The sequence below is a fragment of the Dioscorea cayenensis genome, chromosome 13, assembly GCF_009730915.1.
Source record: "Dioscorea cayenensis subsp. rotundata cultivar TDr96_F1 chromosome 13, TDr96_F1_v2_PseudoChromosome.rev07_lg8_w22 25.fasta, whole genome shotgun sequence".
Lineage (NCBI taxonomy): Eukaryota > Viridiplantae > Streptophyta > Magnoliopsida > Dioscoreales > Dioscoreaceae > Dioscorea > Dioscorea cayenensis.
The window spans coordinates 6,919,822-6,947,354 of NC_052483.1; the positions used below are offsets into that span (position 1 = coordinate 6,919,822).

Genomic DNA, 27,533 nt, shown 5'->3' on the forward strand with positions numbered 1-27,533 from the left:
GACCACATCTAAACACCATTGTAGACAAAGCTTGGTCCTACTGCTCAAACATAGGGAGTTCTCTAAACCCAGAAATACTCATTTTATCATCATTGTCCATACTGATGCCTCCTAGATCATAACTTCTCATAAGTGTGGATTAGGATATGTTATCATCTCTAACTACAACAAAATCTTAATTGCAGGAGCTTGTGGTAGTAGATCCGACTCGCCAATCTTGGCTGAGATGGAGGCCATCATTCAAGCTCTTAGCCTCTGTATCTCCAATGGATGGCATCCAAATAGACTTTTTTGCGACTATCCAAGAGTAACTCAAATGATTAATAACTTTAAAAAAACAGTTGTTTGGTGCTTTCAAGCGAAATTCCAACAATGCAAGACTGTCTCAACCACTTCCTCCACCTCTCGTTCGAGCTTATTAACCTGCGACTCAAACACTCTTACAGACTCCCTAACTGCTTTCACCCATTATACCCTCAACTTTTTCTCTTTTCATAAGGCCGTGCCTTTCATTTTAAGTTTTTTTTTTTAAAAACTTCAGCTTTTTGCAAATATATATATATATTTAATAAATAAGAAAATCGAGGATTATCTAATAAGACGGAATTATCCGAGGCTTTTCCGGACTTCACTACCTATTTGGCCCATACGGATCCATAAATCGCAGCCGTCCATTGTTATCCTTCTATCCTCCCTTGGAACGTCGGGAATCAAGAGTGTCGGCGATGGGCGGCAAGGGACAGCGGCGGCGGGAGAAAAACTACCTGGCCGCGCACGGCGCCGCCAGCCGCCTTCCTCCTCCTCCCAACCCTAAGGAGCTCGAGGCCATTCCCTCCAAGCTCCGTAAGCTTATGCTGTTCAAGAACCCTCCTCCCTCCGGAGCCGGTGAGCTCCCTCTTATTTTTCCTTGTCATTTCAGTACTCGATCCATCTGCTTACTCTCTCGTCCCCCTCTCCGCTTCAGGTTCAAGTCCTGGGGATGCCCCGCCGGAGAAGAGGAAGGCAATTGCTGCTGTTGACATGGTGAGGGCTCTCTCAGGTTTCATTATTTCTCAAGAAGCACTGTTAACTTGGCTTCTTTGGGTTACGGTGTTATCCGGAAATGAAAATGTGGTTGATTGAGGTTGCACTGATGTGAATTCAGTTTGGATCTGCTCCTTGGTTTAATCTGTATTGTTGATTGAGCTATCTTGCTTTAATTTAATACGATTATGTCAGCCAATCATGAATTTGTGGGTTCAACATCAATGGGAACTGCTTAAAAAACTATAAATGGGGGTTTGTGATGTTGCCATGCAATACATATTCTTGATTTTTGAGAATAGCCTAAGATCGTTAAAAAAAAACCATATTGGTGACATCTTGCTTTGTTTATTTAGTTTAAAATAATACTTCAAATCTCTGGAGTAAATACGAGTTTCCTTCCAACTTGGTTGTTTGATTTTGTGTTCTTTTCCATTATTCATGTAATTAAGGCTTGAGCATTTTTGCCTTATGTAAACGAAGAATATGTTCAAATTCTAGACTTTAAGCAATAATGTGGCAAGTGGCAACTATAAGAAATACTTGTTAGTTAGGGACTGGGGATTGCTTGTAATTCTACCATATTGTAAAGATATGGTGTTTAATTTTTGTGGCATCATCTTGCAACATGTTTAGTTTGTTGGATTATGATACTGAAAAATAAATACCTCTAATTTATTTGCAGAAATGGAAGAAAAAGGACTCGAAAACTATGGATGTTAAGGAACAAGCATCAAACCTACATATGAGTGACAAAGGTGCAACTACAGATGCGAGCTTGAATGAGAAATCAAAAAGGAAACGAAAGAGGAAGGCAGTGAGTGATCTTCGGTTTCTGAATGAAGTTGCCACTCCTTCAAAGAAAAAAGACCGGAAGAAAGAGTATGTATTCATTTATTTACTCATTATATATTGAGATTTATTTGCAATCAGGTATATTTATGATAATATAAATGCACACACACACACAACAAAAACAAAACAAAACTAAACTAAACTATATTTAAAATGTAAAGTTTTGCCTGAAGAGCTATTTGATTAGGATCTTCCATGGATATTGTCATTATTATTAAAAAGCTAAGAAAAGCAGTTCCATGGATCAATAAGTTAATTACGTCCATGACTACCATGATTTCTACTGTCTTATCTATAGATCAAAAACGGGAACTCTGCTTTTTTTTATTTTTATTTTTATTACTATTACTACTCATACTATTGTCAGTATTTATTTGTTTATTTTTTTAGACTCCCTTAATTAACTTTTAATAACTTGATTCTTTAATTTCTTAGGACATGCTCAATTCTATTGAAAGATATGGTTTGAGAAGACCATGCTATTTTGTCATTCGATCAATAAAGCCATGTTCATTTGCCTCTTACGGCCCATTTCTTTTTCATAATTTGCCTTTCTTTGAAAAACTAAAAGGAAAAGATAAAAATGTGAATCGCCTAAAGTAAATTATTCACTGTCCTTTCTCTTTACAAAGAAGTTTTTTTCTTCCTGTTTTTGTTTAAAGGGCTGAAAAGCTATTGCATTAACAAGAGAAGAATAATTACATGACCCAAAAAAACTCAGAATACAAATGGCAACCACGCAAGGAACAAACAAAAACAAAAGAAGAGACTTAAAAACTTAAACTTAAACTGCAGCCTATTTTCATAAGCCATCTAGGCAAGTCTAGACCCTTATGGAACGGTGAAATGATGGGGGATAACCTTCCATGTCTAGCCAGTCTATCATCAAGTAGAGTCCAATCCCTGGGAATGATATCAATCTTATTACAGCCGACATCAAATTTAAGCTAGTGTTTAAGCTAGTGCAGTGAATGAATAAGCCTCCTGTTCCTCCACATTGTTTCATCACACAGTGTTGGTCAAACACCTATGACATCACCAGTCACCACTGAGTCTGTGAAAACTATGTTGACCTTAAGATTCTAATATTTGGCACATCTGAATCCAAGCTGCTGTCCGAGAAATTCTGCCTCTAGACAAGATTATGCCTCCAATTTGCCGCAGCCTGCAAGGAAAATATGCGAATTAGTGTCCACAATTGCAAAACCACCACCTCCTATACTGCCCTCTAGTCTCCATGACACTTCAATGAACAAACAGATAATTCAGGGTCCCAGTTCTGAAATGGTTTACAAAGAATTTTTGCATTTGAAGGTCATCCGCCTGAGAATATTCCAAGACATGCTCCACGGCGCTGGAGGCAATTCTCCAATAATTTGGATGAGTTCCTCTAAATAACAGGTTGCATGTGGCCTTGCACACAAACCAGATGGTAAGTGCTGCAATTGAAGAAGTAAATTTGGCTCTTATGGAGTGGAGACCCTCTAACCAGACTCCACTATCCAGATTCCCCACTTCATGCAATTGAATGCCTGTGAGTCTCTGAACATTAAACCAAACCCAATTTGTTTTAAAACACTGACACAGTATGTTTAATAGCTTCCCTGTGAAACCCACAAAACACACATGCAGTGTCAGATCCTAGGCCCAGGGAATATAAATAGTCATAGTTTTGACCCTGTTATGCATGACCAGCCAAGTATAAAATTTAGCTCTTGAAGCCACCCTTAGATTCCAAATGTTCCTCCAACCTTCCCAACAAAGATTAGACTTACCATTTTGGTTGTAGAAGGAGTAGATTGAAGGAACAATACGGTTTGTGCTTGAGCTTGGAGACCAGACCCAATGATTCTCTGCATTTGAGTCTACAATTTCCATTCTCAGAATAGGAGAATCCAAAAGCCCTCTAAAAATCTCTTTCAAAGCATCAAAATCCCAATGATAATCTTTAATCACATGTGAAAGTCAAAAGGCATTAAAATCCAACTCCATATTAAGAAAACAAGGTTTGTGAGAAATTGGAATCTCAAAACACTAGAAATCATTAAGGAAACCAGCAAAGGAAAAATCAACCAAGTCCAACAAAAGCTGTGGTTTGATAAACTCCTAGTATTTACACAAAGATCTAAAGAGATGGGAGCATTTAGGAGGAATTTTGAGATGCCGTGGGTCACATTCACCATATTTAAGCAGTATAATATAAACTCATATAGGCTCAGCATTATTCAACTATTTGAAAACATTCTTGGTCATTAGGGCAATTTTAGCTAAGTTGAGATCTGTAATGCCAAATTCCCTCTCAATTTTGCTAAGTGTAGCTCTGGCCCAACCAATTAATGGAAGGCCACTATTATTATCACTTTTGGACTAGAGGAAACCCCTAACTAGTTAGGAAATTTTATCCGGAACAAATTTGGGAATTGAATAGGCAGAAAGATAATACAAAGGCAAAGACATAATAACAAAATTGATAAGAATGACCATCGTAGTCCTGGCATGGGAGATATGATACTGGTTTGAGGCATGAAAGTTAGACACTTTATTAAGCCACAGTGTGGACACTTCCCATCAATAGTGTTGGGCACTTGGTCAATCATTTTTTGAAAGTTAGAGGCATGAAGTTTTTCAGGAAAGATAGAGATGCCAAGATATTTGAAAGGGAAATTGCCAGTTGTGAAACCTACAGCAGCAAAATGCCTCTCACAACTTTTTTGGTCAGCTAGCTTGGAAAATAAACTTTAGATTTACTAGGGTTAGGAATTTGACCGGTCAAGTTTTGCATAAATTTTTAGACATGAATTAACATTTTTGGCTACCCTATTAAGAGCTTGATAGACAATAAGGAGGTCTTATACATGAAATGCATAAATTTGGAAAAGAACTTGATGGTAAAGCCCGAGACCATATTAAAATTTATAGCATGGTGTAAAATAGCAGATAGGTTTTGGGAGACTAGAATGAAGGGGACAAGGATCCCTCTGTCTAGGGATCCTTGAAGTAGTGAAAGTTTTAGTAGGCCACCCATTGGTAAAGAAGGAGAAAGAACTTGACAAATTTTGATCTGAACCAACCAAACTGTGGGGAAATCCATTCTACCAAGGGTGACAAGAATAACCTTCCGATTAACAGTATCATAGACTTTCTCTAATATCTATTTTAAGCAACATACTAGGGGGAAGGACTTATCCTCATTCATAGTATGCACGATCTCTTGGACAACCAGAATATTGTCCAAAGGATTCCGGCCTTGAACAAAACTACTTTACTCCCTACTGATAAGATTAGGCAACACCCTCTTCAACCTATTAGCAAGGATCTTAAAAACAATTTTATAGCTGACATTACAAAGGGAGATAGGACGATAATCAATCACTCTTTTAGGATTGTCATTTTTAGGATTAGAGTTATGTGGTATGGTTCCAAGATTTGGGCGCATTTGGCAAGTATCAAAAAAGTACTTGATAGCATTGAAGAAACTATTTCCAATCTCATGCCAAAAAAATTTGTAAAAGTCTGTGTTAAAGCCATATAGCCTAGGACTCTTACCCAAAGGAAGGGATATTAAGGTAGTATAAACTTCAAATTTGGTCTCTCCCTGATAAGGTATCCTTGTCACTCGGAGATATGGTTCGGAGATCATTAGGCAAGGCTTGCTTAAGATTAGTGAATGAAAAGGATTGTTGTCTACCCATAGACTACCAAAGAAATTGAGGAAAGTGTTCTCTATACCCTGCCTATCATGATAGAAAACTCCCTCAACATCCATGATGTGGAAAAGACTATTCTTATATCTATGATTTCTAGTGGAATTATGGAAGAATTTCAAGTTGAAGTCCCCATTATGAACCCACATCATTCAAGATCTTTGAGCCCACTTCAAGGTGTTCTAAGTAAAGCATTATATCTATTTTGAAGGGCTCTAAAATCAAAAGAAAAATCAATATTGTTATAATCAGTGTTTTCTTTGGATTCCAAAAGCATGCATCCTAAGCTCTGTGCATCTAAGATCTTGCTTAAGAAGGCTTAAACCTATTGATCTCCAAAAGATATGGTCCTAGTGATAGCTAAGCAGTGAGCAAACCTATGGATTGGAGAAGCCCTAATTTTGGAGTTAAAGGCATCCTTAACAATCCTGTGACACTCTAAATAATCAAGCCAGTAATTGTCAAAACGAAAGATCTTGATTTTTGTGTGAGAGTTTTTGCCTTATTTCTAATAGCATAGGAGTGTGATCTGAAGAAATTCTAGCCAAATGAGAAATCAAATAAGTAGTATAAAGTTCCGGTCAGAGAGTATTCACAAAAAGGTCCAAGTAAGCCCGACGTCTAGCTGTGGTAGCTTCGCCATTACACCAATTGTAATTTGGATTGCAGGCTGCAACTTGCCTGCATGAAGTTGGAGCCAATATAAATAATTTCAAGGAGCTCATTGGACTGAATAAAATCATTAAACATGCAAGATTTACGAGCATAGTGATTAAAAAGACCATACTTTGTGCTTATTCTGGGAACGAACAGCATTGAAGTTCCGGTAATGAGCCAAGGGAGTTCCTGAATAGCAAGGCAAACAATTCTTTCCAAAGTTTACTCTGGGTTGTAGATTTGTAACCGACATACACCATGGTCAGAACCCAAGCCGTAGAGGGTTTAGAAGATATTACCAAATAAATTGCATGTTTGGAGACCACCACGGGAGTGACAATCCCCACAATTCTGCACACAATAATTCCTCTTGGTATCCTGTCTATTGGCCCATTCCCATCCTCGCTTGAACATGGTACAAAACGAAGTACTTTATCTCTATCTGCTCTTGTTTCGACTACGCAGAGCATCATTGACTTGTGTTCTTAGATGAGCTCCTTCACCCAATTTAGAGTATCTCCATTAGAAATACATCTGCAATTCCACGAAATATAATTAGTCTTTATCAAGAAATATAACTTAACAAAACAACCAAATCAATCTTTAAAAGATTTGAAAAAGAGAGGACCATCTACCATCATACCTCCTGTGCTTTGAAAAGGATGGGGTGGATCATGCAGCCTCTCAAGAAAATCCTCTGGGTCAAACTCCTCCATTTAGGAGCTAGAGGTCAACTAGGCCATACGAGCATACCCACCCTTCCTCCCTTTTGATGATCATCCACCACGTGTCGCACCAAGTGAATGTTGCATGTCCTTTGTCGGGTAAATATCTTCAGTGGATACCATACTATGATCATTTTTCATTTTGAGCATCAAACTTTAATTTATATCATTTTGGTCACTCAACTTAAATTTGGGTTCACTTGGAGGGTACTAAGAAGATCCCGGAGAGAACTTGATGCCATAGTTGCCACGTCTGCATACATAAATATGACACATCATTAAAGAGGGCACATGGCCACTCTTAGTGACAAGGCACATGCCATGTCAGTCTGCCAAACTGGTTAATAACAATAGTAATGTGGCTTTCTTTGATTATGTAGCATATTCACATGTGCAGATGAAGCATGAACTGATGTTGAAATGACAAATCTAGCACATATGCTCCAGAATCCTTTCGGTAATCTCTTGGTGAACACAAATTAAAATTGAGTGACCAAAATGATACAAATTGAAGTTCCATGCTCAAAATGAAAAATGACTATAGTATGGTACCCACTCAAAATTAACTCATTCTTTGTCTCAATAGGGAATGCCACCTGTACTTGCCCTGGGGCTAGCTTCGCCCTTGAGATAGGATCTGAGGATGCATGTGCACCATGTGGCACTGCCCTTGGAGCACCATCGTGTCCCCCGTCCCCTTCTTCGGCAAGATACCAGCATTCATGGCCTGAACTCATCCTCCTGAGCTTGTCTTGTCTCCGTCACGGGGTTGAATCACTGTTGACAGCCGCCTCAACCTGGTGAGCATCCTGGCCAATGCCCATTTCTGACGCCATTTGCTCCTCGACCTCCGGGCAGCGAGGCATCAAAGCAACATTTGGGGAGGTGCTTGTGGCCGGCTAGAGGTCGTTGCCTGATGTCCCACCACCCCATAAGAGAAGTAAAAAGTTGATAGACGTCTATAAAGTATAACCACAAACACTTGATGGCTGTCATTGCCTGTCCAGAACCCCTACTTTAGGGGTTGTGATAAGTCCTGTTTGACACAAACGTGCGAATCTTCTCTGTTCATGGGGTTTATAAAATCATCCACCTTCAATATGCGACCAAGATGTGCAGTTACACTCTCCAGCACTTCACCATCCCAGATTTCTACCATCATGTGATGGAGTTAAAGCCATACCGCATCAATTGAGAGCTTTGCATGGACTGATTAGAAAATGGGTCGCCATGGAGTTAGCTAGAGTAGTGGGCCATTTACTGACCATGGCCCTTTAAACAAGATATTCTGTATTGCATTGTCATTCAGGCATCGGATCAAAAAGTGTCCGTTAGGCAGATCAACAATGTGAAATCACGCGAGATCCACCATTTTTCCAAAAGGGAGACCCTCACGTGGTTTAGTGGTGGAGCCTTGCCCAAGAATTTGCCTATAAGGCATTAGCAAACCTTTCCTCAACTCTCAGGCAAACTTTCCTTTTGATTTTTATGTAGTCTTGAACCGAACTTTTCAGTTTCTCCAAAGCTTCTCCTTGGTTGCTGCTGATTACCTTTAGCTACAGCAGCCCACGAGTGGGCCGCCAGTCTTGGCATTGCTGAGGATAACGGATCCCCTCTTGCCATGGCAAGCAGGGCTTAGAAATAGGACCTCTCTATTCAGGCAACCTCTCAGCATTCGGCGTCCGCATTCAGAGTGCTTTCTGCCCCTTTACAAAAGACTTTTCAACTTGGAAACTATCTAAGTGATTCTTGGAGACAAACATCTCAGTGAAAATTTCTCCTTGCTTGTCAGATAACTAGTGAAATACAAAGCAGATATTTTTTTTAACCACATTTTAGTGGTTATGGATTATGGTATGACCTTTGCTTGGTGAGATGATGGGAAGATGCGAATATTTCATCTCAAGTACTCTAATTTTTATTGATCAATAGTTGTCAGTGCCATTTCTATTTTTCATGAATGTTTATTCTATGTAATATTCATTTTTCCATGTCATCCTCATATTTGTGGACAATATGTGAAGGTTTCTTCAAGCAAGAAAAAAGAAACATAAGAAAGCAAACACAAATGATGAAACAGATTTTCCTGCGAGAGAAGAAATAAAATTTGGTGATGTTGTTCAGGCTCCACCAAAATTATCATTTACAAAGGTATTTCCTTAAGCTCTCCATGTCTCCCAGTAATCATGATCAAAGTCTTAATCATTATTAACCTGATTTCCCTGAGTTGTTTTAACAATGGTTATTTATCCTACACTTTGGCTTTGGTAGTTACCAATGGCTTCCATGGATGCATCACGGGAACGATTTCGATTAGAGGCAATTGAAGCTTATAGGAACCAGAGAAACTGGGTATCAAGGCCTGGAACGAAACTTCCTTCACTAGCTGAAGTCCCATAATTATAACCAGAGTTTTGTTGATTTTTACTTGTCATGTGAAATGCAAGATTCATTCAGCAGAAGACTATTGTTCACACCAAATTTTGTTATTATTTTCTCTTCAATCTCAATTTCCTTGAGTGGTTGGTTGTGATCTGTATTCCTTGATTTTTTTCATCTTTTGGTAATATATCACAATTAGCTTCTTTGGATTGCAATGCTCAAAAACAACATTTTTTTTTTGGGAAAGAGGAGCGGGGCGAACCCACTAAAGACCCAGGGACGTGCACAAGCCTCGGTGGAATAAATGGGGATGGGGCCGCGCTCACGTGGGTGCTGGAACCACTCATACACAACCACTATTCACAACTTCCAGAAATGTGCCCTCAGCCGATAATCGAACTCTCACCACTCGGTGAGAGCTCTATCGGCGACCCGTGTACCAATAGACCCAAAGGTCGTTGGCTCAAAAAAAAACAGCATTTTGAGCTTGATTAATATGTGCGCATGATGCTTGTTCGGTTGCTCTATGTGATGAAAGGCAATCTTTGTCACTCTTGAATTTTTTTTGTAGTATTTGGATCTTAAGGATCATATAACATCGATTCTGGATTTGGAATCAGTTCCAAGTCATCCAACTTTCATTTGTAATGACTGTTCACAATGGTGGTTATTTTTAGTTTTTCATAATGGCATTAGAAGGTAGCCTTTTTGCAATACAATGAGTCAATAAGTAATTTAGCATTTGTAGATATTGCATGCTTGATTTTTTTTTAATTTTTTTTATTGAGAATTCTTATTACCGCGATAATGCTCCAAACAACACAAGACTGAAACAGATTTTCTTACTGACTCATCTATGAAAAGCATTAATATGAAGACCTTGATCAATATGAAGAGTTATCATGGTTCTATATTTAACCACCTTGTCCTCATCACTGAGCTTGAAGCTGAAGAAATGGAGAAGAACAGCAGCAAATATCTTCATTTGCCTATAAGCAAAGTCTTTTCCCAGGCAAATTCTTGGACCAGCCTGAAAAGTCAGTATTTCACTAATGAATAATTTGTACATTTTTATCTGGTTTACTGAATTTTTCTTACCTGGAAGGCTGTAAACTTGAAAGGGCTCTCAGGCTTGAAAATCCCATTATCATCAAGCCATCTTTCGGGTCTGAAAATCTCTGCATCATCTCCCCATATGTACTTCATTCTTCCCATTGGGTAAGGTTGATAGAAAATGATGTCTCCCTTCTCCACCGTGAAGCCATCCGGTAATGTATCATCGGAAAAGCAAACCTTGGCGTCCTATGGCAAAAATTTGTTTAATTAGGCTATGTGATCATGTGAGACTGTTTATCTGTAATCAATGCAACTGAGACTTCAAAATTTCAACTCACCAGGGGAACTGAAGGGTATAGTCTCAAAGTCTCAGTTAAGGCTGCATGAAGGTAATGCATCCCGTCAAGAGCTTTATCAGTTAAATTCCTGGCAAATTCATCAATCTCAGTGTTTTTGCAGGCTTCTGTTGCTTCCTTAACTTGTTGAGCAACTTTGTCTTGTATCCATGGGTGTTTGCATAGCATGTAGATGAACCAAGACAAGGTTCCTGCTGTGGTATCCTTCCCAGCTATGAGAAAGTTCAGTATTATGTCTCTCAAGTATTTGTCTGTCATGTTCGCTGGATCTTTCTCCCTTTCAACCAGAAACCTTGATAAAATATCTTCCTTCTTCATCTGCATTACGAATTAGCATCCTTGTATTAAAGAAGTTTTCAATTTTACAAGTAAGCCAGCCATATGATTTATATGAACTTAACTGAATCACTGTCTTGGGTGGACTTGTGTTCCATCCTTGCATGAATGATTTTGTAGACAAAGTCATCAACCAGTTTGATCCCTTCCTTGAGCTCTGCCTCAGGTCCAATGTTCATTAACCTCATGATCTTCCAGAATGGATTGAAATATCGACGTGTGATATATTCACTAGAATTATCAAATGCCTTTGTGAATGTATTCCCTGCATCTGGTCCTCCTAAACTGTCCAGCTCCACACCGAAACCCACATTGAAAATTGAGTCCATTGTTGATCTCATGAACAAGTCCTGCACATCAGCGTTCCCCACATATGTTAAAAACATATATTAGAGGCATCAATTATGTTCCTAATTCCTTTCCAGTAAGTTTTCAGGTTGGATTGAGCTTAGATAACTCGTGTGTTTGGTTTGATCTGGATATATATATAGCCAGTAGAAACCTGAATTTCTAGTGTTTGATTAGAGCTAGCTCCTCTGTGAACTATTTGAGCCAGTTTGGCTGCATTGCATTTGAAAACCACACCGCTGAAGTCCCTCAAGACCTTTGTGGTGAATTCGTAGCTCGCGAGTTTTCTTTGATGGCGCCACTTATCACCATCAACCGCAAATATTCCATCACCAAGCAGCTCTTTACAATTTTGATAATTATACTCTCCCTGATTAGATATATATTATATATATGCTTTTGTTAGACATGCTGGTTAATTAATAAACTTGTGACAGTCTGTGTGTGTATATATATATATATAGAATTACGGATTACCTTGCCGTAGTTCTTGAAGTTGGTTCTCAGGATGTATTCAATGTTCTCCGGGTCAACTGTGTAGGTCTGGTTGCCAAAAGGGGTGAACAATCTGAAGGTTTTGTACTTGCGTGAAATCTTGGTGTGGTAATCATGTACTGTGCTGAAGTTGAGTAGCTGATGGAAGATGGTGCCAGCCATTGGTGGGAAGAGCTTCTTGTTATCACCTTTAGACCAAATTCTCCTCAAGATTTTGATAACAAAGATGGTCACCAGTAGAACAATGATTACTGTTATGAGACGGTAGAGCCCTGACATGAACTCCATGTCCATGGGAGGCTTTCTGATGTTCTAAGAGAACCTGCTTCTAATTAATTTGTAGTGGAAGGAGGCGCAAACTGGAATCTTTAATATGATTTCCATTATTTTAGTTCTGGCACCGAGACTGCCAAAGATATCAAATCAAGCTGTGTTTCCAAGGACCTGGCCTTATAATTAAGCCTTTTCGGTTCTCTTCGTATCTTCTTTTTTGTTTTCTTTAGCTGAAGCTCCTCTCTGCAACCCAAATATATATATTTCACATCAAGATTGTACATCAGATCATTTGTCTGTATATGAAATATTTCACATATTTCATCGAAGAAGAGTCAATGAAGATGAAAATTAATGAGGTTTGCTTTTTAAAATTTTCAGCAATGTTCATCATTTGCCGTCTGAATTTCTTGTATTTTAAACTCTCAATCTCAATCTCATCCAAGTTATTCTTTTTTGTTGTTAAGCCGAACAAATTGTCCAAGTTAGCTTACTCGATACATGTACATTCATAGATTAATTCTTAGGTTATCCCATATGAACATCTCCAATTGTTTTATAGGGGTTAATTAATTAAAAACAAAGAACATAAATCCAAGGGAAGATAATTATATGCAGATTTCGATCAACAGTAATTTGCGTTAAAAAATGAAAATACAGTGGATATACCAAAGAACAGTTCAAAGATATAATTCACTGAATGAGTAAACGTAGTGCAGAGAAGAGGATCCTATAAGGACGTGTTTGGATTGAGGGAAAACGGTGGATAAGTGATCCACATTATGGTATTTTAATGAATTAGAAGACATTGGCTACTTGCAGATTAACATTAAGGTTGTAGATTCTTCATATATCCACGAACGTAGCTTTGGAATTAGCTAACGAGGAATGCATTGTTTATATCCATTAATGTGGTTTTCCCTTTCAATGCGATAACGAGGAATGCTTTGGAATTAGCTAACGAGGAATTAACATTAAGGTTGTAGATTCTTCATATATCCACAATGCTAGTTCTAATTGTAGCTTATTATTATTAATTTTACATCATCTTGTCATCTTCTGTTTGGGCATCTGGAAATCAAGTCCTTGCATTGATTCTAAGATGCGATAATTAATACTTAACTTTGCAGCAAAGTTTCACACAGAAAAGTTTCAAAGTCAGAAACTGGCATGATAAGTTCATCAATCTTCATTTCTACTGATCATGCACACTCATTTCCTTAGGATTGCATGGATATGGAGACCATGATCAATCTGAAGAGTGAGCATGGTTCTGTACTTAACAGGCTTCTCCTCATCGCCCAGCTTGAATTTAAAGAACCTCACAAGCACTGCAGCAAATATTTTCATCTGACGGTAAGCAAACTCTTTCCCTAAGCATTCCCGTGGACCAGCCTGCAAACCCGGCAGAAAAACATCAGTTCTTTGTTTTACATCTTTATTCCAAGTTTTAGATGAAAAGCATCACTATTTTTTTCTAGAAATTTTTTTCCCCAAATTTTAGTGCTTTTTAAAAAACTCATGAAGAAGATAACCTGAAATGCTGGGAACTTAAAGGGGCTTTCAGGAGTGAAAACGCCATCATCACCCAGCCACCTTTCTGGCCAGAAAACTTCCGCATCTTTACCCCATATGAACTTCATTCTGGCCATGGCATAGGGCATGTAAGCAACCATATCACCTTCCCTCACGTTGAAACCGTCTGGTAAAGTATCATCACTGAAACATATCTTTGGGTCCTGTTAGGCAAAAAAAATATCATCCTGTGATCATGTGTTATTAATACAAACATGGCTTTTATAAGCTCACCAAGGGAATTCCGGGATAAAGTCTCAAAGTCTCTGTTAAGCTGGCGTGAAGATAGTGCATACTATTGATGATTTCATCTGTCATCTTTTCAGCGAATTCACTAATGGATACATTTTCACCAAATTCTTTAGTGGCTGTCATCACTTCTTCGGCTATTTTCTCTTCAATGTGGGGATTCTTACAGAGCACGTAAATAAACCATGAGAGTGTGATTGCTGTCGTATCTTTGCCGGCAATCATGAAATTCAATATGATGTCTCTCAAATACCGAGGCGTGATATTTACTGGATCCTTCTCACTCTCTAAGAGAAATCTTGACAGCATATCTTGTCTCTTTAATTCCTGTTTCAATGCACAACAGTTGAATTTGGAAAACAAGTGAAGTACTAATGAATAACCAGATCATGTACTTACTGAATCATGCTGCAGTTTGGATATCTGTTCAATCTTGCTAGAGATAATTTTGTAGATGAATTTGTCCACTATTCTAATTTTTTTCTTCAACACAGCTTCACATCCAATGTTCAAGAGCTTCTTGATTTTCCACGAGATGTCAACATAACGCCATGTGATCAGGTTACTTGCATCATCAAAAGCCTCAGCAAATTCCCGCCCTTCTCTATTAGATGCAGTGATGCAATTGAGTTCCACTCCAAATGCAACTTGGAAAATTGAATCCATGGTTGATTTCATGAGCAAGTCCTGTGAGATAAGATATGATCAATTAATGTTACTCTTCGCAATACATGAAACTACATCAGCAAGTGATGAAGTTACTTGGATATCAATTCTAGTGTTTGTGATTGCAGCTTCCCAAATCAGAACAGCAAGCTTCTTCACATTGTCTCTGAAGGTTTGGGTGCTATAATCTCTTAAAATCCTTCTTGAAAAATCAATACTAGCTACTTTTCTTTGGTGCTGCCATTTCACACCATCTACCGCAAAAATTCCATCACCAAGGAGATCCTTCATGTTGCAATAGTTGTATTCTCCCTGCAGAATATATTTCAACCACAGTACAATTACAATGAAAGGCTTGAAGCTAATTTAGTTTATCAAATGTGATATTGTTAGAACTGGTATTTTATCAAATACACACAACTGCTAATATAAGATGATTTTCATCGATCTTAAAACTTAAGGCTGATGGGAACAGATTGATGTCAAACATATAAAAAAATGTAAATGTCAACATTTATTATGCCTGCCATTAATCTTGTACAAGATATAATGTTGAGTATATATCTATAGTATATTGCTATAGTTTCTGTAAATATATTTTTCCTTAATATAGATTTATTTAGTTTCCTTTTCTGTAGGATGGTTACCATATTTTGGGAGATTGATTTGTTTTCTTGTTCATATCTATTGTAATATATATGAAACCAAAAATCAATGAAGAGATAAGTTTTTCCCTTCAAAGTTCTTGTCATGGTACCAGAGCCATACATCTCACAAAAGTCGATTCTAAAACCCTAAGCATAGTGGACCATGGCTGGTGGCAAAGATGAGAAGGACGGTGGCTCGTCCAGCAAGAAAAGATCCCCATATGAATTGTCTCCTAATGATAATCCAGGAATCCTAATTACTCATGTGCAATTGAAAGGCGACAATTATGATGAATGGTCAAAAGCCATTCGAGTCTCTCTCCAATCAAAGAAGAAGCTGGGATTCTTGGACGGAGCAATCACGTGTCCTGATCCAGATTCTGATGATTTAGAAGATTGGTACGCGGTCAATTCAATGCTTGTATCATGGATCTTCAATACAATTGAACCAACGTTGAGATCCACTATTTCATACAAGGAGAACATTTTTGATCTGTAGCTAGATATCAGAGAACGTTTTGGTGTCACAAACGGACCACGTATCCAGCAACTCAAGGCTGAGTTGAGTGAGTGCAGACAAGGTGCAAAATCTATTTCTAATTACTATGGGAGGATGAAAAAGATCTGGGAAAACTTGGATGAATGTGATCCTTATCAAACTTGTAGATGTGGGAAGTGCACGTGTGATCTGGCCAAAGAATTTGACAAACGAAAAGAAGATGAGAAGGTACACCAATTCCTCATGGGTCTCAACAACATCTTATATGGAGCAGTGCGATCTAACCTTTTTGTTGCGGATCCTCTTCCCAATATGAATAAAGTGTACTCAACATTGATGAGAGAAGAACATATGAGAACGGCCTCAAGCGACAAAAGATGACAAAAGGCGAAATCATGGGCTTTGCTGTTCGAGCAGGTCGTGGTCGTGGTGAAGCAAGACTGGAACCAAAAGACCCTAACAAATATTGCACTCACTGTAAGCGAACAGGGCATGCAGTAGAAAATTGCTTTAAATTAACAGGTTACCCGGAGTGGTGGGGGTGACCGTCCCAAGAGGATTCGGGACGTGGTACACATAGACATGGTGGAGCGAGGTTTTTGTTGCTTGGGTCGTGGCCATGGAGGTGGTGTCACGGGCTAATGTGGCGACAACACCACTCGTCACGAGTTTCTTTCCCAAGGAGCTGTTAGTGAGCAAACGGCTTTCTGGAGTGAGCGATGAGCAGTGGAAGTGGCTCCAACATTTTTTTGACTCAAAGAATCCTAAAATGAGTGGTAAAAATAAATACTCCATGGTGGATACTTGATACAAGAGCTTCTCACCATATGATGCAGCGATATGTCTCTAATGGCGAATTTGCATGATATTTCGGCAAGCCCGATGGGAATGCCGAATGGTGAACTATACTCGACTACAAAGGAAAGGCGTGGTGATCCTGGACAAACATATCACCTTGTCCAATGTTTTATATGTTCCGAATTTGACTTGCAATCTTATATCCATCTCACAACTGATTTCTGAAAATAATTGCATAGTCCGAGTTCTCTAATGCTATTTGTGTTATTCGAGGACCGCACTTGAGGATGCTTGATTGGTGCGGGTGAAACTACGAGGGGGCTCTACTACTTTCGTGGATTGACATTTGCACAAGCAATGAAGACGAATAGTGCGAGCTCCTATGAATTGTGGCACAGGAGACTAGGACATCCTTCTGCAAAGATTGTAGAATTGCTTTCTAATGTTACTTTCATTAAGTCTAGTGTTGTGACGAATAAGATTTGTGATATATGCATTCATGCGAAACAATCCAGAGAGCGGTTTCCAGTTAGTGATAATAAAGCTCATGATTTGTTTGAACTCATTCATTGTGATCTATGGGGACCATATCGTACTCCATCTGCTTATGGTGCAAAGTATTTCTTAACTATTGTGGATGATTACTCACGTGGTGTTTGGATTTTCCTTCTATGTGATAAAACAGAGGTGGCTCAAACTATAAGACAATTCTTTACTTTGGTGGAACGACAGTTTAACAAGAAAGTTAAAATTGTTCGCAGTGATAATGGGACTGAATTCATACCTATAAAACCTTATTTTCTTGACAATGGGATTGTTTATGAGACATCTTGTACAGGAACCCCCCAACAAAATGGGCGTGTTGAACGCAAACATCAACATATATTGAATGTTGGGCGGGCTTTAATGTTTCAAGCAAATCTACCAATCCAATTTTGGGGTGAGTGCATTTTAGCCGCCGATTATCTTATCAATCGCACTCCATCTCTTGTATTGGATGGCAAAACTCCTTTTGAGCTTATTTATGGTGCACCACCTTCCTATAATCATTTTCGTACATTTGGGTGTTTATGTTATGTGCATAACCAAAGAAGCTAAGGGGATAAGTTTGCAAGTCGAAGTCGTCGATGTGTGTTTGTTGGATATCCTTATGGCAAGAAAGGGTGGTATGTGTATGATTTGGAGACAAATGAGTATTTTATATCCCAAGATGTTGTTTTCTCTGAAAATGAATTTCCTTACTCACATGCAACAACTGCATCTAATAGTGCATTGGAAAATACTACAACATGTGATAATAGCAATGAGTTTGTTGTTTCCACTCTTGATGAGCATGGTGCACCTGTTGGAGATGGTGATTTCGACACAGAAACAAATGGTACACAAGGGAGCAATGAACAAGCTACTATTGAAGATAATTCCTGCGACATGGGGGCCATAATTCACTGTGATTCTAAAAGTGATGATGAGCTTCTTGGAAGAGGACATCGTGCCAAGCAACGATCTGTCTTACTTCGTGATTTTGTTAGTCATACTGTCCAAAAATTGAGCCCCTCCTCTGCTAGTTCACTCAATCCAAGATCATCCTCAAGTACGCCTTATCCTATAGCACATTATATGAACTGTGATAAGTTTTCCATGCAACATCGATCGTTCTTGGCAGCTATTACTACAGGTGTTGAGCCCAGCACTTACTTTGAAGCAGTTAAACATGCATGCTGGTGTGATGCTATGCAAAAAGAAATGCAAGCTCTTGAGGACAATGGAACTTGGAGTCTTGAACCACTTCCTCTTGGAATGAAACCACTTGGATGTAAGTGGATCTTTCGGATCAAATATAATTCCGATGGCACCATTGAGCGCCACAAAGCTCGCTTGGTTATCTTTGGCAACAAACAAATTGAAGGAATCGATTACAATGAAACTTTCGCTCCAGTGGCTAAAAATGACCACGAGTGCGTGTTTTTTTCTTGCCGTTGCATCCGTCCAGTAATGAGCATATTCATCAGATGGATGTTCACAACGCTTTTCTTCATGGTGACTTGGCAGAGACCTTTTATATGCGTCCTCCTCCTAGCTTTTCTCCCTCACAACCTGGTCTTGTGTGTCGTCTCTGCAAATCACTGTATGGTCTTAAGCAAGCTCCTCGTTGTTGGTTTTGCGGTCGGGAGAGCCTTGCGTGAGTACGGGTTTTGTTCGAGTCTTACTGCGATTATTCTCTTTTTCACATTGCATCAAGGGATCCGTTCAATTGCATGTTACGGTATATGTTGATGATTTAATTATATCCGGTAATGACCTTGAAGTTATTCGAGATTTTAAATCTTATCTCGATGCTTACTTCCATATGAAGGATCTTGGTGTTCTCAAGTATTTTTCTTGGCCTTGAGGTGGCTCGGGAATTCGATGGCATATATTTGTCTCAACGTAAATCACGCGTTGGATATAATCTCGGAGGCCGGTCTTTTTAGGCGCAAAGCCTGTTAGTATTCCTCTTGATCAAAATCATAATTTGGCTTTATCCACTAGTTCGTTCCTTAATAATCCTGAGTGTTATAGGCGCTTGGTTGGGCGTCTCATTTATTTGTCAGTTACACGTCCTGAGCTTTCTTATTCTGTTCATGTGTTGGCTCAATTCCTACAACAACCTAGACTTGAGCATTGGGAGGCAGCACTTCGTGTTGTTCGCTCACTGGTTGGTTTGTTCTTCTTGGTCACTCTCCTATTTCATGGAAAACTAAGAAGCAACATACAGTCTCTCGTTCCTCCACCGAAGCTGAGTATCGTTCAATGGCAACAACCACATGTGAATTGAAATGGTTAAAAGCACTGCTTCTTAGTCTTGGAATTTATCATTCTCAACCCATGCGCCTTCATTGTGATAGTCAAGCAGCCTTACACATTGCTGCTAATCCAGTCTTTCACGAGCGCACTAAACATATCGAAGTAGATTGTCATTTTGTTCGGGATGAGATTCAACGTGGTCACATCCAGCCAACCTATGTGTCCACGTCTACGCAACTTGCAGACATTTTTACTAAGGCCTTAGGCAAGTCTCAATTTGATTACCTCTTATGCAAGTTGGGCATTCATGACTTGCATGCTCCAACTTGAGAAGAGATAAGTTTTTCCCTTCAAAGTTCTTGTCATATAAATTACAAGCAGTGTTTTTCCTCCCCCAAACAACAGAGCTGAGAGATGAAATGGATCCTTTAAAGAAAAAAAAATTCATAAATTGAAAATAGTTTGTCTTCTCTTTAATAAATTTAATGGTTTATCCACTTTCCTAAAATTAATAAAACAAAGAAAGAAAAGTTTGTCTCCAAAGTTGTAAATTTCTAGGGTTTTCACCACTCAAATGTTCAACAAGCAGAACAAACGCAATGCCTTCTTTAAACCAAATTGACCGAGTACCATAAATTTGAAGTATAAAGTGAAAAATAAAAGGATTACGTACATACATGCATGCATATGTTTTTTTTCTTTCTAAATCATAGCCACAGTCTCTATGATTCCCCTTTAGTCTTCTTTTTCTTTTTTATCTTCTTTTTAGTTAATAAAATACAGCTTCTCAGTTTTGAGAAGTTCTTCCCAAAAACAAAAAAAAAAACACACCATGAAATTAAGGAATAGAAAGGAGGATAATGAAAGATTAAGCAAGGTAGGTAGGTAGGGAAAGAGGCGCACCTTGCCATAGTTAGAGAAGTTAGTCTTGAGGATGTACTCCACAATGGCTGGGTCAGCAGTATAAACCTCACTGCGCAGAGGTGAGAGCAACCTGAAGGTTTTGTGCTTGTGAGCTTGGTCAGTGGAGAAGTCATGAAGCCTTCTAAAGTTCACAAGATGATGGAAGATGGATCCCGCCACTGGATGGTATTTATTATTCTTCTTCCTCTTTATGGCCAACTTGGTTAATTTCCAGATTAGCAGGAAGTTCAAGATCAAGAAGGCCAGAAGCAGCACTAGGGATGAAAAGAGAGACTGTGAATGAGAGACGGAAGAGGTGTTGGATTGGGGTTCCATTGCGACTTGCGAGTGAATATAATTGAAGATGCAGAGTTTTTGCATTATAATTTATAAGAAAAGATCCGGGGAGGGCAATCATGGAGTCACAAGCTAACGGGATACTTCTCGGACTCGGAGATGAATGGTGGGGGAGCATCAATCTTGTCAACATCTTGCACAGGGTTTGATGAACAAATTTTTTTTTTTTTTAAAAAATAAATTAATTTCTTTTTAGGTAAAAACTGTGTTAATGGCAGATGACAACTATACCAAAGTACCGCCGCTAAAGATCAAACTGGACCACTCCCGTGGGTCTGTCGGCTAGTTTGATTTCTTTGGCATTGCACCATTTCTGTCGGTGAAGTGGTGCCCCTACATTGAATATGGTGAAAGGAGTCCAAAGACTTTAGCATTTTAATTTCAATTAGAATGGATCCTCACTTGCTACTGAGAGTTTGTGATCTGTTTGATAACCCAAGATTTTAAAAAAAAAAATGACTTAGGTGAAGTTAGATAAATATAGTTAGTGTAGTTCACCATTGACATTATGACACGTATCCCAATATATATAAAAATATAATAACTTTCATATAATATCTTTACATTTTCTTAAAAATTACTTATCTCATGCCACGTGTCAAACATCTAATGGTGAACTACACTAACTACATCTATCTAACTTGACCTAAGTCATACCCTTTTAAAAAACAGCGCATAACAATATAGTGGGAGTATAACACAAACTACCTAATCAACATAATTTCTTAATTTTTTTCAACATCAAAATCACCGTATAAAAATTTTTTTAGCAAGACAACCTAATGACAAAATTGTCCCCATTTAAAATTAAAAATTACACTACTACATTACAAAATATGATAACATGATTTATTTATTTTATTTTTATTTGTTTATTTATTTATTTATTTTTTAAAATTAAGATATTAATGAAAGTTTGTTTATTATGGATTAAATATTTTTAAAATTATGTTGATTTTTTAACTAGTTGCTATATTGTTGGGTTGTTGTAAAATTTGATAAAATTTTTATAAAATATTATCGTAATATTTTTTATTATAAAACAAATATAGATTAGTAAAAAGGTATTATTGGAATTTATTATTATTTTTTTTATAATTATCCAAATCAAACACTAAACAACAAAAAAAAAATTGTACTGTTCAATAAAGATCAAACATAGAACAACACAAATATTTGTATTTTACTTTAACTGTTTGCACTTATTACTACCCATTTAAATATTGTTGTTACTTCCATTTTATCTGCTATTAATCTATAATAAACCTCATGTTCATGACTCACTCAAATTATATGGCTTTATCTTCTTATCTTATTCCTCATATATATTAGTTCTGATTTTATTGATTTATATCACTTTTTGTTTTGTAAGTTGTGGCAAATACTAACAATTTTTTTTCTTTAACAAATTTTTTTATAACAAAATGAACACACCATTATTTATATTATTTACTATTTAAGAATTTAAATTGCTGACTCTCATATCTCACCATTGTGTTATATTGTTATTGACTATGATTTATTTATTTATTTATTAAAAATGAATAAATAAAACACAAAATTGAAAACTATGTTTATTTTAAATATGTAGTTGATGATAAATATATTGTTTAAACTCAACTCAATTTAAAATTTAATTAATAAAATAAAAAAATTTATTTTTATTAAAAATAAAAATTTAGAGTGATATATTTACTATTCAGTAATTTAACTTAAATGAAACTTTATGATTAACCTAATCAACGAGTATTACGGTAATCTATTTTTACAAACCAAAAAATAATAAAAATTTAATATTATTTTGAATACAAACAAAATATATTATATCGGGTTGATTGAATTTGAAAACTTAAGCTACTATGATTTATATTCATATTTAGACATTTAATTAGTCTTATGCGCAATTGTGTAAGTAAGCACGTATTGGGTTTAACATTAAAAGAACAGGAGGAGAGAGGATATTAGCACTATTGAGGCTCGTCATACAAATCTTCACGAGTTAAAAATTTGCGTTTGATGTGTTCCTCTACTCCTTTTTTTTTAATAAATCGGTGATTTATCCACTTTATTCAAAAAAAAAATTTATGATTATTAATCGAAGAAAACATTGTGTAAATCTCCTGTGTTACTGAATTTTCAGCTCTTCATGCATCAAGTCCAAAATAAGCACCAGCTCGTCAAGTACATCATCATCATCACATGGTGCTAGTTTTACTGAAAACTCACGCACCACCCCATCAATTTCAACCGAACTACAACCAGGAGCTGCCTTCTTGATCCCGTGCTCTTGCATCAATTTCCTCACTTTCTTCACATCCTCAAATCTGTCAGCCTTTGCATAAATGTCGGAAAGAATTATATAGAAAGCATGATTGAGAGGGTCCATTCCAATCAAACGGCCTGCAACTCTTTCACCAAGCTCTACATTTCCATGCATCCTGCAGGCACCAAGAAGTGCTCCCCAAACAAAAGTGTCTGCCTCCATTGGCATGCTTCCAATGAGTATCAATGCCTCAGCGAACAAGCCCGCTCGTCCAAGTAAATCCACCATGCAGGCGTAGTGTTGCTGCTGTGGTTCAATCATGTATACTCTCCTCATTGCCTCAAAACACCAACGGCCCCTTTCCACCATGCCTGAGTGAGCACAAGCGCATAGCAGCGCACCAAACGTCACTTGGTTCGGCTTTGTTCCATGCCTTTCCATCTTCTCTAGAAGAGTAAAAGCCTCCTCTCCAAACCCATGGATAGCGAAAGCCGAGATCATGGCAGTCCAGGCCAGCACATCTTTGTCAGGCATTTCATCAAACACCTCCAAAGCTCGAGCCAAGCACCCACATTTGCCGTACATATCTATAAGGGCGGTACCGATTACGACATCCAACTCTATGCCACACATTTTCAAGTAGCCATGCACCCATCGTCCCTGATCAAAAGCACCAAGAGAAGCGCAAGCAGAGATCACACTGGCCACCGTAATCTTGTCAGGTTTAACAACAAAGTCCCCCGCCTGCATTTCATGGAATAAACTTAGAGCCGCCTTCTCCCGGCCACACTGAACAAACCCCGTAATGATTGAATTCCAACTAATCACGTTCCTATCCCCCATTCTATGAAAAACATCCATCGCCTCGTCTGCCTCCCCGCACCTCAAGTACCCGATCAGAAGAGAATTCCACGAGACTAAGTCTTTCTGGGGCATTTCATCGAACACTCTCCTCGCGCGTCGGATAAACCCGCAAGTCGCATAGAAGAAAACCATGGAATTCTGGATGAAGACGTCGAGATGGAAGCCGAGCTTGAAGACGTGTGAATGGAGGCACTGGCCAGAGGTGGCGAGGAGACGGAGAGAGCAGTGCTTGAAGAGGAAGGGGAAAGTGAGATGGTTGGGAAGGAGGCCCGAGGAGAGGAGCTGGGAGTAGAGGGAGATGGGGTGGAGATGGGGAAGGGAGGAAGGAGGGGCAGCGGCGAGTGAGCGGAGGACGGTGTTGAAGGAGGAGAGGGTAGGGGAGGGAATATAGACGAATAGGAGAAAGGAGGTGGAGGAGGGGAGGGAGGAGTAGAGGAGGAGAAGACGGGAGAGGAGAGAGCTGGTTGTGCGCAAGCTGAGGCCGGGATTGCAGAGGATTTGGACGTGCACTTGCTCGAGCTGTCGCCTAGTCTTGCATAGACGCATGGCACGCGCCAAGATGCGCGACGACATGTCATGTCACCCCTCCCTTCCCTTGTTGGTCATCAACTCAAGCAGCTGCTCTTGGCTACCCATTTCTTTTCAACAGTTATAATTTATAGACAGCCCAGTATCATCATTTAATTAAATACCGGGCTAAGCGTCCAAGGTTAGACGTTCATAAATACGTAATGTGAACAACTTCAAAAAGAAAACCCGAAATTAATAATTATAGCATCTTCTGTCCCTTGCTATAATTAAAAAATAAAATAAAATAAAATAAAAAAAGGATAACCCAGACAGAAACAAGTGTAAAGGAAAGGGACAAAATAAAAACACAGGGAATATAAATCTACTATAAACAATAATAATTTTGGAATAATATATTAATTTTAGTCATGGAATACTCCTGACCTGGTGAATGATCACGTACAGTTAAATGAATCGAATCGACATTTGAAAATTCCCGGTTCACTACGCAGCACCAAACCATGCAAAAGTTCCACCTCCACCAGGCTTGCCCTCTTCCCTGCTCCGACTCCGCCTGCGCTCCTCTACCCTCCGGAAAAGCCCATTGAGCGCCACATCGACGGCGTCCTCCATATAGCCGCTTCCGGCCGAGTACACCAACTTGGGAATCAACTCTACCACCTTCTCCCTCATCCTCCTCACCTTCTCTTCCTCAATCCCTTCCAAGACCTCCTTCACTCTCACCACACCTCTTCTCACCTTCCTCCTATCCACAAACACGGACCACTCTTTCTCCTTCTCCTCCCCCATGGGCAAGTACCACTCATATTGCTCATATGCACTTCTTCTCCAGAACATCACTGGAATAGCCCCGGCCACTATACAATCAAACATAGATCTCCTAGTAAAGCTATCACCTCTGGGCTGCAAACAGAACGCCGAGTTCAAGAACAAGCTCAAAGCTGACCCACCACCACCACCAATGCATTGCCCATCGGCCATACAAGAAACAGATCGGCATTGTTCTTCGGCCTGCTCACATTCCTTCATCAGCAATCCCCGGAAGTCATCAGTGAACTTAGCACGGGCTGATCCTGCGAAGCTGAACAACGTCGACCGGTTCCTGCTTAGCACGAAGCTTTGCCAGTCACGGACTTCTCCCGGTGTTGTCGGGTGGAAACCGGTCGGATAAGGGATTCCCACGTCACGCTTGTCCCACGGGCTTCGCTCAAGGAGAAGACGAGTCACATGGCGCATTGCCGGCATGAATAGAAAGCTGGAGCCCCAGTCACTGTCCTTGGCTCGACGGAAGTCCCATGTTATCCTGCCAAAGACGATAAAGTGGTCTTGCCCATTGGATTGATTCCAAGATTCTTGCTTTGCTAGCCAGTTAAGCAGTAAAGAACAGTCACGGTCCCGGTCTTGTGCGGTGGAGTTGGGTGACCAGAGGTGTTTTCCTACGGCAAGGCCAGCGTAGAAGGGAATGTAGAAGGCTGTGGCATGAGAGGGGTTGGTAGTGCGGCAAGGGTGAGAGAGAATTCGATAGTGGTAGATGAGCTCCGCTGCGAACTGATCAGTGGTGTGCCAAGATGACAGAAGGTGGTCAGGGATTGTTCCTGCGAGGTCAGTGGTTTTTGGGCCAAAGCCAGAATTGGAAAGCTGGTAACAGAGAGAGCGCCAGGGGGTGAGGTTGTCGCAATCATCAATGAGGTCTTTGTTGAAGTATGGAGGGAGGTCGTAGACGTAGACGAGGCCGGAGTTGCAGTCTTGTGGAAGTGGCTCCGTGCTCCGACGTGAGGAGTGAAGAAGGAGGAGGAGGAGTTGGATGGAGAGGGTGGCGAGGGTGATCAGCAAGGTTAGGCAATGGGAGCTGGAGGAAGATGAGGAGGAGTTCTTTTGCTTCTTTAAGGATGAATGAGTCTGATCCAGTGGTGAGGTTTCCGATCGCCGGAGCATTGCAGCTGAGTGTTGATTTGTGATCAGAGTTTCATGTAGTCGACGAATGGGAAGGGTACGCGAGGAGGGTTGGATGAATTTATTGGGCAAGAAAAGTGGTGTTGATGGTCCCAGTTAGTGTTGTTAATGGAGGAATGCTCCGCCGGCCATTATATTGAAGGAGCTTGCATGATGAGACCCAACATGCATCATCATGCATTTTCTTCTTCTTCTTTAATTTCGTCTCCTTATTGTTGTTATTATATTTTTATGATCTACCGTTCATTTTTTAATATATTGAGAATTATGATTGTGATTGAAAATTTAATCACTAAACCATCATATAGGATTTCTTGTGAAAAAATAAAAAATAAAAAAATTATCCCTTATTTCATGGATTTATAGCAAATTGTTAGATGTACGTATTAAGATTAGGTATCATTTGTGATAGAAAAATAATAACTATTTTTTTTTTATCAGATTGAGATCTCAATTTTTTCTTACCACATTATCCTTGGTTGAGGTGAGTGGTTATATATAACACATTTTTTTAATTTATATAATTTAATAGTTTTTTATTTTTCAAATTTTTATGTTCATATGTCTTCTATTAATCTTTATAAATCATATAACTACCTACATAATTATATAAACGGATTTGTGGTTCACTTGTAACTTGTATGGTTATATTATCATGTATATATACATATAACATTTTAACCCTCTTCGCAAATAAATAAATAAAAATAAAAATAAAAAATGAAGAATGAGTTTATATATATATATATATATAACTCATTTCTATTCTAAATAAGAGCTTTAAGGTTCAACTCTCTCTCTCTCAACAACGGTTGTAGCTTGCCCAAATTTATTATGTATATTATACTTGATATATACAATGATATTTTAATTCTTTAATTTTCAAAATAATGAAAAAATCAAATTTTGAGTCACTAATTTCATGCCAAATGTATTTTATGTTTTTTTATTTCTATTTGTTTTAGAACCCATGTATGATAATGACAAAAAAATAAAAATAGAAAACATTTTGCTGTGTTAGGATGTTCCGGAAGCAACCACAATAAATTAATTAGGTTGGTAGTCATCTTCGTTTTTTTTTCCTAGTTTATGTTCCTTAAACTTTCATCAAAGTTTGGTGATGTAGAAAACGGAACCTCATTTGTAACTATTTAAGGTTGCTTTACCATGAAGCTTGCATTATGAGGGTCTAGAGACTTGGTCTAGAGACTTGCATCATATCATACACCACACA

The 27,533-nt window shown here is 38.7% G+C and overlaps 5 protein-coding genes across 5 annotated transcripts; 1 reads left to right on the forward strand and 4 right to left on the reverse strand.

Moving 5' to 3' along the window:
- The first annotated feature begins 649 nt into the window (after positions 1-649).
- LOC120274856 (daf-12-interacting protein 1-like) lies at positions 650-9,549 on the forward strand. Its single transcript, XM_039281394.1, has 5 exons — positions 650-885; positions 965-1,023; positions 1,709-1,905; positions 8,989-9,115; positions 9,236-9,549. Exons 1-5 carry the CDS (start codon positions 726-728, stop codon positions 9,362-9,364), a joined length of 672 nt encoding a protein of 223 aa, XP_039137328.1. The 5' UTR covers positions 650-725; the 3' UTR covers positions 9,365-9,549.
- Positions 9,550-10,183: 634 nt separating this feature from the next.
- On the reverse strand, positions 10,184-12,393 carry LOC120274551 (cytochrome P450 704C1-like). Its single transcript, XM_039281093.1, has 6 exons — positions 11,920-12,393; positions 11,597-11,812; positions 11,160-11,444; positions 10,741-11,076; positions 10,445-10,648; positions 10,184-10,376 (listed from the first exon to the last, which is right to left on the reverse strand). Exons 1-6 carry the CDS (start codon positions 12,229-12,231, stop codon positions 10,197-10,199), a joined length of 1,533 nt encoding a protein of 510 aa, XP_039137027.1. The 5' UTR covers positions 12,232-12,393; the 3' UTR covers positions 10,184-10,196.
- Positions 12,394-13,195: 802 nt separating this feature from the next.
- On the reverse strand, positions 13,196-20,783 carry LOC120274729 (cytochrome P450 704C1-like). Its single transcript, XM_039281265.1, has 6 exons — positions 20,332-20,783; positions 14,797-15,012; positions 14,434-14,721; positions 14,020-14,361; positions 13,746-13,949; positions 13,196-13,605 (listed from the first exon to the last, which is right to left on the reverse strand). The coding sequence occupies exons 1-6, from the start codon at positions 20,710-20,712 to the stop codon at positions 13,423-13,425; spliced, it is 1,614 nt and encodes a 537-aa protein (XP_039137199.1). The 5' UTR covers positions 20,713-20,783; the 3' UTR covers positions 13,196-13,422.
- Positions 20,784-22,752: 1,969 nt separating this feature from the next.
- LOC120274730 (pentatricopeptide repeat-containing protein At5g66520-like) lies at positions 22,753-24,452 on the reverse strand. The gene has a single exon (XM_039281266.1). It carries the CDS (start codon positions 24,386-24,388, stop codon positions 22,814-22,816), a length of 1,575 nt encoding a protein of 524 aa, XP_039137200.1. The 5' UTR covers positions 24,389-24,452; the 3' UTR covers positions 22,753-22,813.
- Positions 24,453-24,703: 251 nt separating this feature from the next.
- LOC120274731 (xyloglucan galactosyltransferase XLT2-like) lies at positions 24,704-26,393 on the reverse strand. The gene has a single exon (XM_039281267.1). It carries the CDS (start codon positions 26,279-26,281, stop codon positions 24,830-24,832), a length of 1,452 nt encoding a protein of 483 aa, XP_039137201.1. The 5' UTR covers positions 26,282-26,393; the 3' UTR covers positions 24,704-24,829.
- Positions 26,394-27,533: the final 1,140 nt, after the last annotated feature.

Excerpts from the sequence above, each read along its gene's own strand:
- LOC120274731 (XM_039281267.1), bottom strand. The coding sequence starts at position 26,281 with ATGCTCCGGCGATCGGAAACCTCACCACTGGATCAGACTCATTCATCC.
- LOC120274729 (XM_039281265.1), bottom strand. The coding sequence starts at position 20,712 with ATGCAAAAACTCTGCATCTTCAATTATATTCACTCGCAAGTCGCAATG. Across the intron at positions 14,722-14,796 it reads ACACTAGAATTGATATCCAA|GACTTGCTCATGAAATCAAC; the intron begins GTAACTTCATCA and ends CTTATCTCACAG. Across the intron at positions 14,362-14,433 it reads CCAAACTGCAGCATGATTCA|GAATTAAAGAGACAAGATAT; the intron begins GTAAGTACATGA and ends GCATTGAAACAG.
- LOC120274856 (XM_039281394.1), top strand. The coding sequence starts at position 726 with ATGGGCGGCAAGGGACAGCGGCGGCGGGAGAAAAACTACCTGGCCGCG. Across the intron at positions 1,906-8,988 it reads AAAAAAGACCGGAAGAAAGA|GTTTCTTCAAGCAAGAAAAA; the intron begins GTATGTATTCAT and ends CAATATGTGAAG. Across the intron at positions 9,116-9,235 it reads CAAAATTATCATTTACAAAG|TTACCAATGGCTTCCATGGA; the intron begins GTATTTCCTTAA and ends TGGCTTTGGTAG.
- LOC120274730 (XM_039281266.1), bottom strand. The coding sequence starts at position 24,388 with ATGTCGTCGCGCATCTTGGCGCGTGCCATGCGTCTATGCAAGACTAGG.
- LOC120274551 (XM_039281093.1), bottom strand. The coding sequence starts at position 12,231 with ATGGACATGGAGTTCATGTCAGGGCTCTACCGTCTCATAACAGTAATC. Across the intron at positions 11,813-11,919 it reads ACTTCAAGAACTACGGCAAG|GGAGAGTATAATTATCAAAA; the intron begins GTAATCCGTAAT and ends ATATCTAATCAG. Across the intron at positions 11,445-11,596 it reads ATCAAACACTAGAAATTCAG|GACTTGTTCATGAGATCAAC; the intron begins GTTTCTACTGGC and ends GCTGATGTGCAG.